Source organism: Lissotriton helveticus, chromosome 7, assembly GCF_964261635.1.
Source record: "Lissotriton helveticus chromosome 7, aLisHel1.1, whole genome shotgun sequence".
Lineage (NCBI taxonomy): Eukaryota > Metazoa > Chordata > Amphibia > Caudata > Salamandridae > Lissotriton > Lissotriton helveticus.
In genome coordinates, this window is record NC_136068.1 from 1,549,491,212 (window position 1) to 1,549,503,897 (window position 12,686).

Genomic DNA, 12,686 nt, shown 5'->3' on the forward strand with positions numbered 1-12,686 from the left:
GGGGTTGGAGGATGGAAGATTATAATACTTCGAACTATGGGGGCAAAGCCTTCTTGTGAACTATAGTGTAAATGACTTGCAGGAGCTCCTTTCACTTTTAATGGCACTCAGCACCAGCCGGTGACTGGTTAAAAGAAAGGATAGTTGGCTAATAGAAAGGAGAATCATTTTAAAGCTCCCTGCTAATCTAAATGATGTTTTCACCTTTACAAGCTCACTTCGCCATGCCCACAGAGCCTTTGGTGTAATCAATCATTCAAGGCAGCAGGGCGTGGAGCCGGTGAGCAGCGCTGCCACTGACGCGGGCTCCTCCGGAGAAAAAAAACTAATCTCTCCTAACGCGAGACCTGCTGAGGATGGCCATGTCAACTTTAACTTCTTAGACTTTTTACTCGGCCGGACGTATTGATCCTCCGCTACACCGTTGTGGCCCATAATGCTGGATAATGTTATTGACGAGCCTTCAGTCGTCCAGAGAAGTGTGCGCCTTGCAGCTCTCCCTGAACCGCAATTCCACAAAAGCCCTATCCGCGGACAATAATGGAGGGAAGGCGGAAGATGCAAGCGCAGTACTCAGGGCAGGCCTCATTTGGACAGCGATGGATTAATGAAGGGCATATGCTTTCTAGCAAAGAGATAGAGAGATGCGGCTAAATAATATGAATGAACACTGCGCCACAAGAGCACCGGCCACGGCGGTGATTCCCTGCAGTCCCAGGCTGCGGCAGTGAAAACAGGGCAGATGAGGGGTAGGCTCCCTCCGAATTGAACATAAACAGCGGGGTGGGCACCCGCTTAGGAATTAAAAATATAATGTGACACGCGCAATAAAAACAATCACATACGCGGTGGACCACGCCATGAACACCACCATGTTTCTCCGAGGTCAAGCAGAAAAGGATCGGAGAAACGCCCAGTCATTTTCAGACTGGGGGGGGGCGTGTTTTTCTTTCTCTCCTCTTCCCATTGGCTGGAATGTAAACAACGGGCGTGTTTTGACTTCTTGTCGTTTACATTCCAGTCAATGGGAAGAGGAGAGAAAGAAGCGAAAAAATACACCCCTCAATCCGAAAAAGACAGGGCTTAAATTGACAAACAAACCTCTTCTCCAATGGCTAGCCGCCGTTTAGGAAGCCAGCCAATAGAGTAGAGGGGCGGGTTTAAGCCCCACTACTAGAAACAAAATCTCACCAGCAAGACTGAGCAAGCGCAGCCTACGCTAGCCGAGACCTAAAAAGGCAGAAAGAAATAAAGAAGGGAAAATGCAGAATCAGTTGGATTTTCGGATGATAAAAATGGCTAGTTGTCAGGTCAATAGGTTAACCTTAAAAGTTTGCTTTATCAGCACATTCTTTTCACTTTGGCAACTTTCAAAATATTCAGAAGATCCCATTTGACTGTAAGGTAAAAATCGTGCAAGTATCTGCTTCACTATGTAGTGACAAACCCACTCCTGAATAACAAGAATTGACAAAGCCAATAGGTCTGACCTTTGTGACCTATTGGCTTTGCAGCTCATCGGCAACAACGCTGTGCAGTATGGCTAAAAATGAAAAATAGTAAACAACGAAAACCTTTGATTTGGTTTCCTGCATCATTTTTGTAATTGTATTTACCAATATAAGTCGGTTCAGTAACTAAAAAATAAAATATGCTAGGCATTTTTTTAAGCAGGCGGGGAAAGCTGAAGCAACACTGGCAGTGGTGGGGCGAACACTAAAGCAACACCCTCGAGGGTGGGGAGCGCTGCAAAAGCAACCACAGATAGGACGCAAAAGCAATAGGGGCGAGGGATGCAGAGGATGCGAAAGTAACAGTGGGAGCGAGAGGTCAAAAGCAACACAAAGATTGGAGTATCAACAAGAAGGGCATGAGTGGGGCGAGAAATCGGAAAAAGCTCACAGGTAAGCATAAGAGGGAAGAGGGTAGAAAGAGAAGTCTCAACATGGAACAACAGAGTGGAGGAGAAAAACATACACAAGGGAGATGGCTGGAAAACATACTATAGAGTGCTTCACACAAACAAAAAGTATTGCTTGAAAATAACTCAGTGGCAATTCCATCAGTTAATCAAAGAGCTTGTAAAGAGGCAATGCTTTATAAGAGAGGCAAGGATATAACAGACAAGCTGGGACAAGAATAAGAAGCAGGCAAACGACTGACCAAGAAAGCCAACCAATAGTAAGCAATGGGTGGGGCTCCAAGACCATCTATGTTCTTGGTAAGCCACAATAGGCCTCCCAACAGAAACCACACGTGCAGTCTAGTAGGCTCAACTTAAAATTCCCATACTGTTTATAATTCAAAGATGACTGTTAATATAAATATAAATGTTTTCAAGAACTTAAATTGGACCATTATTATTTTTCAAACAAGGTTTTCAACTATTTGCTTGAGTTCTTCAGCATGGCCCATTTCACAATTAATAACAATGTTTGCAAGCAGAGTATCTAACTAGACATATGATATGGCAATATTTCCTGTCTACACAGATGTTTACATGGATTACTCACTTAAGAAACAAGCATGATATGTAGGCATTTACTTTTTTTTAATATCTCATTATGTGAGATTCCTTACGTCTCATGAATATTATATTCAACATGCTGAAAGGTAGAAAGGTTTGCATTTCATAAAATGATTTTGCATTACATTGATTGTTTTCTGTTTTTACATTGGACAACTGTTAGAAATGGGATCCCTGGAAACTCGGAGGCAATGTGAGTTAAGTGTTTGCGCACGCACCCCCAGCAACAACACCCAAGGCCCACCACAAAGGAAACTCCACACAAGGTTACATATAAAAATAGCCTTGGTATTAACCCAAAACACATTAGATAAAAACACACACTTTACAATGTGCCAACAGGCACGGGCAGAATTAACAGGGGATATGTACAAGACAGGGCCACATGGACCACTGACAGGGATCAGCACTTTTAGAACTATGATACTTGTTAGGATTAGCACTTAGAACATAGAATATAAATCACTGTAGCACAAAATATAACAAAGCACACAACCAGTAACCACTGGTAACCAGTAAGTACCACCTACGCAACCCTAACCACCTTAGGAGAATATTGCGCAGGAACTAGGACCTCACTAGCAACACCTGTACTAGGAGAAAAACAACCACCTAAGTATTACCATACATTTAGGGGTATAAGCATAGGAACATTACACATGATGCTTCACAACATTCAGAGGTGATGGGGAAGAAAACACATGATGCATAAACACATTCAGAGGTGCAGGAACAATTGCGCAGAACTCACATGAGTCACCACCTGTGACTGTACCCAGACCAACTGGCCTTGTTGGGGCTAGGACGCCCTGCGTCCTAAAGTCAGGGGCATAAACGTGGCAGCTGCCCACGAAGTGCTGGGCAGCTGGGGAGACAATGGTGGGCCAACGCTGGAGCCTCGCAGACTCTGGCCAAAGCACTTGTGTCCCCCAAGAGCCTTGTGTCTCTAAATAACAGAATGGCACTCCAGAGCCTCTCTGGGGCTCTAAAACAACTGTGGGCTGGGAGCCTCGCAGGGCTCAACAAATATGCCCCCACGAGCCTCTCTGGGGCTCTTCAAGGATCGTGCCCGGTGTGGGGGGAGCGGTGGGGTCCCTCATGGGGGACCCATGAACAACTGGAGAGCCTCTTGTGGCTCTAAGCAATAATGCCCCCTGAGTGCTGCCACTGAACGATGGAGCGGCCCTCTGCCATCCGGGGCCGCTCTCGAACCTCTGCTGAGCTCCCCAGACGCCCACACTCACCGGGCTGCTGTGGCGGGGGCTCCTCTATGCGGCGGTTCCCTTCACTGGCTGCGGGGCCTCTCAGCTCTCGCGGCCGGACTTCTCCCTTCCAGGCAGGCGGCCAGGGCTCTGCCTCGTGACAGCCTCACTGACCCGACGCGGCAGGTTCCTTCCTCTCGGGCTGCGGGGGCGGGACTTCCAGTCCTTCTTACGGGGCCGTGCTGCGGTTGGCCGACCAGCCAGCTGCTTCCGGGTCGCCGTGGACAGAGTGGCGGCCCGAGGGAATGCTCTCCTTGTTGGGTGTTAATCTGGGGTAGGCTCCCGCTCGATGGAGGATAAAGACGGGGTGAACACTGTGGGGAAACAATAAATCGAGGTGGGCACTCGATATGCTCAGCAATCCTGGGCAAATGCCGGGTGGGCACCAGCTTGGCACACAAAGCGCTAGATGAAAATTTAAAGGCCCACAAGTAACCATAAAGTGCTCCCTGCGCTATAGGTAAAAAGAAAGCGCTCCCTGGCGCTTAGAGCAAAGTAGAGCTTTTTAAAGTTCTTGAGGCAGATAGGGGGGCAAGGCTGGGCCCAGAGCCAGCTCACTGGGCCTCCAGGCAGGGAGGCAGTCCAAGTGGCGGTCCTCCTGGCGCCCAGCAGCAACAGCCCCCCTCAGCAAAAGGATCCTGGAAGGGGACACAGCCCCTTTTTAGGTCGAGCTGGAGTTGCATCCGATAGGATGCTCCAGTTCGACAACTTTAGTCAGCCGTCTCGGGGGAATTAGGGACAGGAGGGTGTTACGCGCCTCTGTTGCAGATTTGGCTGGATTTGGGTGCGTGAACGCGCACGCTTTCGTGTTGGTGAACAGGCACGCACGCAGGCACACGCACGCGCGCACATGCACGCAGGCACACACACGCGCAGGCAGGCACGTACACACACACACACACACGCACACAGATACAGGCAAACTCATCCCCCCCCCCCCTACCAGGCTCGCACCACTGTGGCCAGCGCGTCCAGGTCTTCCAGCCGGTACTGCAGCGGCTCCTCTGGAAGCGGCGGAGGCGGCTCCTGCAGAGAGGTAGGTGGGCACCAGGCTGCCTCCTCTCCTTGCTGTTTGCCAGTGCTGCTCGCCGGGCCGCCCGGCGCTCTAGCCGCCCCAGCGTCCATCGGCGGGGATCCCCCCTCACAGCCGCTGTCCTGGCCACGGAGTCCCCCGTCGGACGCCGCCCCGCAGGCCGGAACACAGCACTAGGAGCCCGGGGCTTCCGCACCACATTACCTCGGCTCACAGGGAAGGCATGTGGATCTCGCCGGGGGACAGAAGCTCCAAACAGAGACAGCGCACCTACAGCCGGCAGCGGCGCCCAGCTACACACAGAGCGGCGCGGAACACAGCCCTGCCCACTCAACAACTAGTAGCCAATACCAAACGCCCTAGGTCTCAGTACAGGCTCTATTGGCTGCGGCACATTCCCACTCCTCCCAGCCCGGATACCACACTCGCGGTTTTTTTTTTATTTTCATTCGCGGCCGCCAATGCTTGTTTATTTAAAGTCTGTGAAGGCCTTGATTTACTCTGTTAGCTGTGTAATGAGTTTAGGGGAATGGACAAATATGGGTGGACAGTGGGCAGCGCTTCTATTTACCTACTCCTCTACAATAAGCCTTGCAGAGTCGCACATGCACGCTGGCTCTAGGCTGGACCTAAAAACATTTCCAATGCAACAGGTCTCGCATTTGCGAGAGTTTAAGCTATTGGCATTTTTAGATGACAATGCTTGTTATTTATCTGTTTTAAAAACACCTAAATAAAAGGCATTTTCATTTACAATACCATTAGCTCAAACTCTCGTAAATGTGAGACCTATTGCATTGCAAATGCTTGTTATACATGAAATCCTTTGTCTGGCTCAGGGTGAGGGGGCAAAACCAGTCGCAGCTGGTTTGTGAGCACTCTTGATGTGCTCAGCCCCTCACTCTATTCACTGGCAGGGCTAGGGTCGTTAGACGCACCACAGGGGGCGGAGCCAGCATTGTGTGGGGAAAGCACCACTCCCTCACATCACCCATGCTAATCTCAACAATCACCACCGGGCAGACCCATCATGACTCATGGAGCCTGGCACCGCAGCCAGCTTCAGCCAATCACACGCCAGCACCTTTACAGCACACGCACAGCCATGTCTAGAAGTGGCACTTCCACACTAAAAACATACACGCCGCATACATCATTTCGCAGCATTTAATCACACGAGTCCGCACATACCAGACTAGACTAGAGCCTGTACACCCCACGCATCAGGAACTACCAGGGACACATACATTCCCCAGGAGGGCAGGCCTATCTCACCACATGCACTCGGAGTGCGCATGCACTTTTCACTGGGACACAGTGAAAGTGCGCAGAAACCAAAAATCACCACCACCAGGTCACCATTAAAAGCAAAAAAATAGGGGTGAACCTGCCAGAAGGGCCAAGTCCAACAGCAACAAGTTACGTTCAGAAACGTGAGTAAATAGGATCCATTTCGAACACTATGCTGTAGTGAGGAGTTCTCTTGATGAAATGTATTGGGGGTTTGAACAGTTTACACATTGCAGTAAAATATCTTGCCTAAATGTGCGGTATACCGTCAACTCAGAGGGGTCTGGAACCCAAGAGTCCATGTTCATCTACTAAGTACTCTCCTCTCATAACATGGAACATGTCAATACCAGCCAAGTCAGTTGCGGTACCATAAACAGACATCCTACCTATTCGGGTTATTTCAGATCTCAGAAGGGTCTCCATGCAGTCATCCTCCGCAATGTCCACAGGAACATTTCCATCACAGTTAACTGCAGCAATGTTAGCACCATGTTTTAGGAGATACCTGGGGCAGAGAAGAGAAGACAAAATAAAAATCATTTGTAAGGCTGCCTGAGAAAGGAGTAAAGTGTTAGACAACAAGGGTTAAGACTCCCACAATCTGAAAGCGTCCTTAGGCAGCATAAGGTGCTCCTTTTCTAACCCCTCATTTGTCATGAGGTAGTTTATAGCATTTGCAGTGGCTCAAAAATGTTTCATCAGCCTTGAGTAGTCCACTATGTGGGAGTTAATGTATATGCAATAACTCCCAACCAAACTTCATTTTAGGACTATTTTGGAGCAGAGACTATCTTGGTGACAAGGCGGTGCACACCATTTTTGTACATTTTATAAAAACTGTTTGCGTGAGCCAACATGCGACCTTTGAGCTTTTATTGTTCATTATTTTGCAGGCACTGAAAGCTAAATGTCTACTTTTTTTTTTAATAGAGTCTGTTGCCATTTAGCAGGGTTATTGTGAAAAGTGATTAACATTGTCAGCACTTACAGGAAACTAACAAACATGTCAAAAATTGACTGTCTAAGACTTCGCAGTTTAGTGAAATAAGAAAACTAGATGCAGGATGTTGCCACGGGCAAAGCTTTAACCACTAGATCGTATTATCGTACAAATTAGGGCTCGTCACTCTTGTATAATGCAACTTTGAATACCAGCTATATGCCTGTTTAAGCAAAGTGGAGCATGTACTAATCAGTACGAGCAGGAGTTGGATTGATGGATTTGTGGTCCAGATTCTCTTCGCCATCAGCATTGGTCAGGGACTTCAGCTTGCCAGCAGAGAGCTGTAAAATGCACCTACAAGACTTCCAGTTTTCATCCAGAGCATGCACATCCATGAGATGCAATAAACATCTACTCTGACCATGGCAAAAGCACGCAATCTACCAGCTCATTAAGAAGGACAGCAGCTCCATCTTGTGACTTACTGGTACACAAATATTAAGCAATCATTACAGCATTACAAAGAAGATCTATTTAGGGATGTCCATTTTCGTCTCTATTATCCTATGACTGGACTAGAGGCAAGCATTATGCATGGTTTCTTCACTTCATTTTAACAGCCACCATCTTTAACATAGAACCATAAACTACCTTTCCTATGACACAAAAGGAAAGGGAGACAAAACACATGCAGTCCCATAATAGTCCTCCTTTGATTATCAGACCCCCTTTTTCTACGCTGCTGCAACCATGAATTAAGTGTCCTCTCCTTTGCGTGCTTTACCATCTACTGTACCGAATAAGGGAAATATGCAGAATCAAGTTTCATTGTTTATCCAACCAATTTCTCCCTCAACAGGGGTGCGGCAGGAACACACTTCAGCGCTCCTTACGAGGCGCAGACTCCTCACTTCAGCAGTAAACGTTCTTATGTCAGACGGCGTGCAATCAATTCAAATCAAACGGGCGCAGAGAGCGTTGTCCCCCACACCACCTGGCGCAAGGGGCTCCTCCTTGGGGAGGAGTCTGTAGTTGCTAGTATACACGACGCCATTTTGGAGGTTTCGATGCCCCAAAGGTGGGTTGGTATCGGTGCCATAAGGCACAGACAACAAGACCACAACTCACGCCCCTTTCGGGTCTGTTTACCATACAGATGTGGGAGCCTGCACATCGATACCGCAAGGGACGAGCCCAGGTATTACGCCCAGGAGGGAAAAAAAAAAAAAGGATTTTCGTCCATAGGCACCGTCCCTGCTCATACTATTATACTGGCCTTCCTGTGACATTAAGAGACAAACTATTCAGAATGGGATAATGACAGCACCCCCCTAACCCCCCATGTACATACATTTCGGTGACTTATTTTGTGACTCAGTAGACGCGTCCATTGACCAGGCTGTTGCCTTTGCTTTAGCTCCTCTGGAAGGCAAACTGATGCAGTTAGCCTACTGCTATCCCAAGCCTCTGAATTGGTTGGATCCTACCATAGGTTCTAGAAAACCCCAACAAATAGGGACCCCAGATAAAAAGGTCCTTCTAGGCTGGGGAACAAATGCGAACATGTGCACGGTCAATCTGCTTCCCCTCAGATAAACCGGACTCCCAAATTCCTATCCTAGTATGAAAGGTCTTGGAGGAGGCAATGATCTCACCAGATGTGGCTGATACGCATGGCCCCTTGGATACGTACGACTTTCAAGGGGTTCTGGACGGGCCCCTCTAGACCATTGTGTTTTTCCGCAGACTTAGGACTCTCTCCAGCAATCCACAATAACATAAGGAACAGACCAAGCAGGACCCGGTCGGCCTAATGCAACCCATTTCGCAGAGTGGTCCCCAGCTGTGAAAGAAGTAATCTATGTCGCAAGTAGACTGAGGAAGACACTGAAAAAGGAACCCCGGGCTCGCCTTAGTGTGGAGTGTCCTCATCACTCTTTGGAAGACAAACTGACCAAGACCCCTAGAGATTTGCACCCGAATGGCCACCTTCCTGGGGAAATATATCCGAGAAATATAATGTATCAAAGGCATTGCGTAGTGTACAAACAACAAGGATCAAGGGTAAGTTGCAAGGTTGTGTCTATTTTCATGTGTCTCGACAACAAGCCACCGCTATGTAGCTGCCGCAGGAGCACACAAACAGTCACTTGTGGAATGCTTCTAACTCAACCACCGCTATGGAACTCCAAGTGAGAACATTCTTCTGCCTCATCACAAAGACAAGATCACCACAACGAATTGTTTTTAAAAAAAAAAAAATCAAGCAATGTATTAGAATGTGAAACAAAACAATGAATCAAAAGAAACCATACAATAAGAGGATACATTCTAGACCATAAATCTAAAGATAACCAGAAACATTTGATACCCAAACAGAGTATCTGCCTATAATATCGTTTACATTATACAGTCTCCAATCAGTATTCCCAAGGTACAAATTTCTCCTGTGTGCTGTAGGGGTTCTGCACAAAACAGAACTATGCGCAGGATTATAGGACTTTGGTGTATGGGGACTGAGTCATCCCACCACCACAGTGCCCATGAGCCCAGGACCGACTAGCTATAGTGTCACTTGCTCTCCTACTAACTCATCGAGAAGCAAATGATTAGACACCCCAGAACACAACACTTGCAGATCTCTCAGGAATCGTTGTAACAAGACACCCTTCCGATCTCACTCTTGTATTCGCCCATAATAAGATCTGACAGTCACGAAATAGTTTAAAATATTTATTTTAACCAACGTGCCCCAACATGCAGTAAATGTGCCAGAACAAGCAGGAAAATGCATAGTACAAATACAGTCAGCATTGCAGCAAGTCCAAAAATCAAGAAGGGAGATGTCATCATATAAAAGATAGTGGAGCCTATCCTCCCGCCCCTCGCTAAGAAGCAGTATTATATATTAGAAGATCTCTGGGCTTGGTCAGCAAACCCCCAGACTATAGAATGTAGATCTACATCACAGGTGCTGTCTCGCTCTTCTCCCTGGAAAGGTGCCTCTCCAAGTGTGTCCCACCTAATTTGTGTACCCCACTAAGCAGCAAAGTACGTTCTCCAAACAGCTGCATCGGTATGTTTTGTCTAAAGGCTAAGGTCTGGCCAGAACAAAATAACAAGGGCCATAATTGTTCGACCTTGCACATAATGTTCGGTCAAAATCCCAGAAACATGCAGAGAGTTAACACATTGCTGAGTTCTCATGTTAAAGCAGTACTTCAAATGTTGCAAAAATATAGATGTGTAGTAACGTGCACAAAAGCAGCAGGCAAGCTTTAGCGTGCTCATGCGAAGTTAGTGAAAAAGTACAATGTCCGTACAGGCCATGTGACACGTGTTGACCTTGAACGATTTCCACTATCCACACTGGGCCTCTTCTGGTGCCTTGAGCTCACAGAGGCACCTAGAGAAGTATCAGATGCCTCGAGACCCGGGCTTGATACCTTCCTAAGGTTCATTTCGATTATCTTGACTGCTTTCCCACCATTTCACCAATGACCACCTACAATCCTTATAGCATTTCTACATACTTTTTCTACAGACAGTTCGCCATAGCTAGCATCTTTTTATTTTTGTAAATTTTTGCTTACAGAATTTGTTTTCTTAATCCGCACTACATCTCCAACTTGAACTGAATATGCTTGGTACACTACCTGAGGTCATACATGACTTTTTTTTGCTTCATATACCCTACTAAACAAACAGGTTACTTACCTTCAGTAACGCTTTTCTGGTGGATACAGGATCTGCCTGTGGATCCCTCACCTTTCCAATTATTCCAATGTGCAGCATTCCACAGAAAAGCTTCTCCTCAGCTCTCCAGGTAGACAAGGACATCACAATGGAACAGCATGCAGGCGAATCCACGTGACGTCTTAGGATCCGTAAGAAGACCTAGTCGGCACGCTGATGTCCGTTCCACCCATATTGCCGTGCCGTCGAGGCAAACAGGGGAGCCAACAACATTTTCACAAGTATACACAGTATAGAAATACAACAAAACCTGGAAATTCTTCATCATCGACGTTTCCCAATGCCAACTATCTCATGATTCCAGCAATAAATGACAAAATACACATTGATTGCTTTTCAGTATAAGCAGACAGGCAACAGGGAGGCAGGTAGCTCAGCGAGGAATCCACAGACAGATACTGTATCCACCAGAACAAGCGTTACCGAAGTAACTTGTTCTTCTGATGGATACATCTGCCTGTGGATTCCTCACTTTTCTAATTTAATCCCCCAACAGTCCTGCTCTCGGAGGAAGGTGCATGCCTGCTTACACCTAAAAATCCTGCATCACAGAACAAGCAAAAATGGCTGTGCCTCTTCACTTCCAAATCCCAAAAATAGTGCTTTGCGAAAGTGTGGAGGGTGGCCAAGTTGCTGCTTTGCAGACATCTACCATAGGGACACCTCTAGCCAAAGCCGAAGAGGACTTCGCTCTCGTAAAATGAGCACGAATACCTTCATGAGGCTCCTTCTTGGCCAAGGCGTAGCAGATCTTGATGCACAGGATAATCCACATGGACAGCATTCTTTTGCGGACAGGCTTGCACTTCATCTTGCCCACATAACCAATGAAGAGCTTATCGCTCAACCTGAAGTCCTTGGTTCTGTCCAAGTAGAAGCTGACTGCCCACTTGGGGTTCACACAATGAAGTCTCTCCTCCTTAGAAGGGGGAGGATAGAAAGTGGGTAAGGTGATTAACTGCCCCAAGTGGAAAGTAGTGACCACCTTAGGCAGGAAAGAAGCTCTGGTCCTAAAAACCATCTTATCCGCATGGAAAGACGTAAAAGGAGGCTTGGAACTAAGAGCCTTCAATTCACTCACCTTCCTAGCGGAAGTGATTGCCACTAAAAATATCAATTTAAATGCTAGAAACCCTAAGTGACAACTATGTATAGGTTCAAAGCAGACCCCCAGGATATAGCGTCATGGATTAGCAAATTTAGCGGCACAAATATGGAAATTTAACAGCACAAATATGGAAATTTAGCGGCATTTTTGCGGCACTTTATTTTACTCCTAATCATTCATTTTCAGCATTAAAATAATGGTAACTGTTTTAGCAGAGTATTCCACTTTGAAATAGGCCCTGATGAAGTCATTTCCTTTGATGTCCCTTCCACTACCACAAGCATTTTAGTGAATTGACAACCATGCTCTAGTTGGCCATGTTACCCCCTCACCTTCCATGTCCAATGTGTCTGTATTTAAAATATATCTTGATGCATTGAGACAGCCCATACTTTCATATATTAAAGCAACTTCTGAATTAGAAAGGTTTATTCTGTCCTACACGGAGAGACGGGCAGCTAAGCTTAGGGTCGCCTTTCTGGATGTGGCCGAAATGGGATTACTGAAATGACAGAAAAACCCTGTATCTTGTTTTTAATTACACAACAAACTGCAGCCTTTTGACTCTGGTTGGCAGATTTTCCACCCCCCATGCTGGCAGACTTACTCCCTCTGACAAGGCAGCTGTTGAAAATTGACCTTATAAAGGATTAACCATCAGTGCACAGGAGTGTTGTCCAGCAAAGTTGCAGCATCCACCATGGGATGAAATAATTTGGTGGGTTTCGGCCTTAATGTTTTATCACCAAAGTGGCTCCTCCCAT

The 12,686-nt window shown here is 46.8% G+C and overlaps 1 protein-coding gene across 2 annotated transcripts in view; it reads right to left on the reverse strand.

Annotated features, from left to right (window-relative positions):
• Positions 1-12,686, reverse strand: part of PPP1R12C (protein phosphatase 1 regulatory subunit 12C) — a 1,267,429-nt gene that overhangs the window by 913,949 nt on the left and 340,794 nt on the right. For both annotated transcript variants that reach the window (XM_078655015.1, XM_078655016.1), the window contains exon 3: positions 6,502-6,620. In XM_078655015.1, the coding sequence (XP_078511141.1) occupies positions 6,502-6,620 (119 nt within the window). The remainder of the gene's footprint in view (positions 1-6,501; positions 6,621-12,686) is intronic.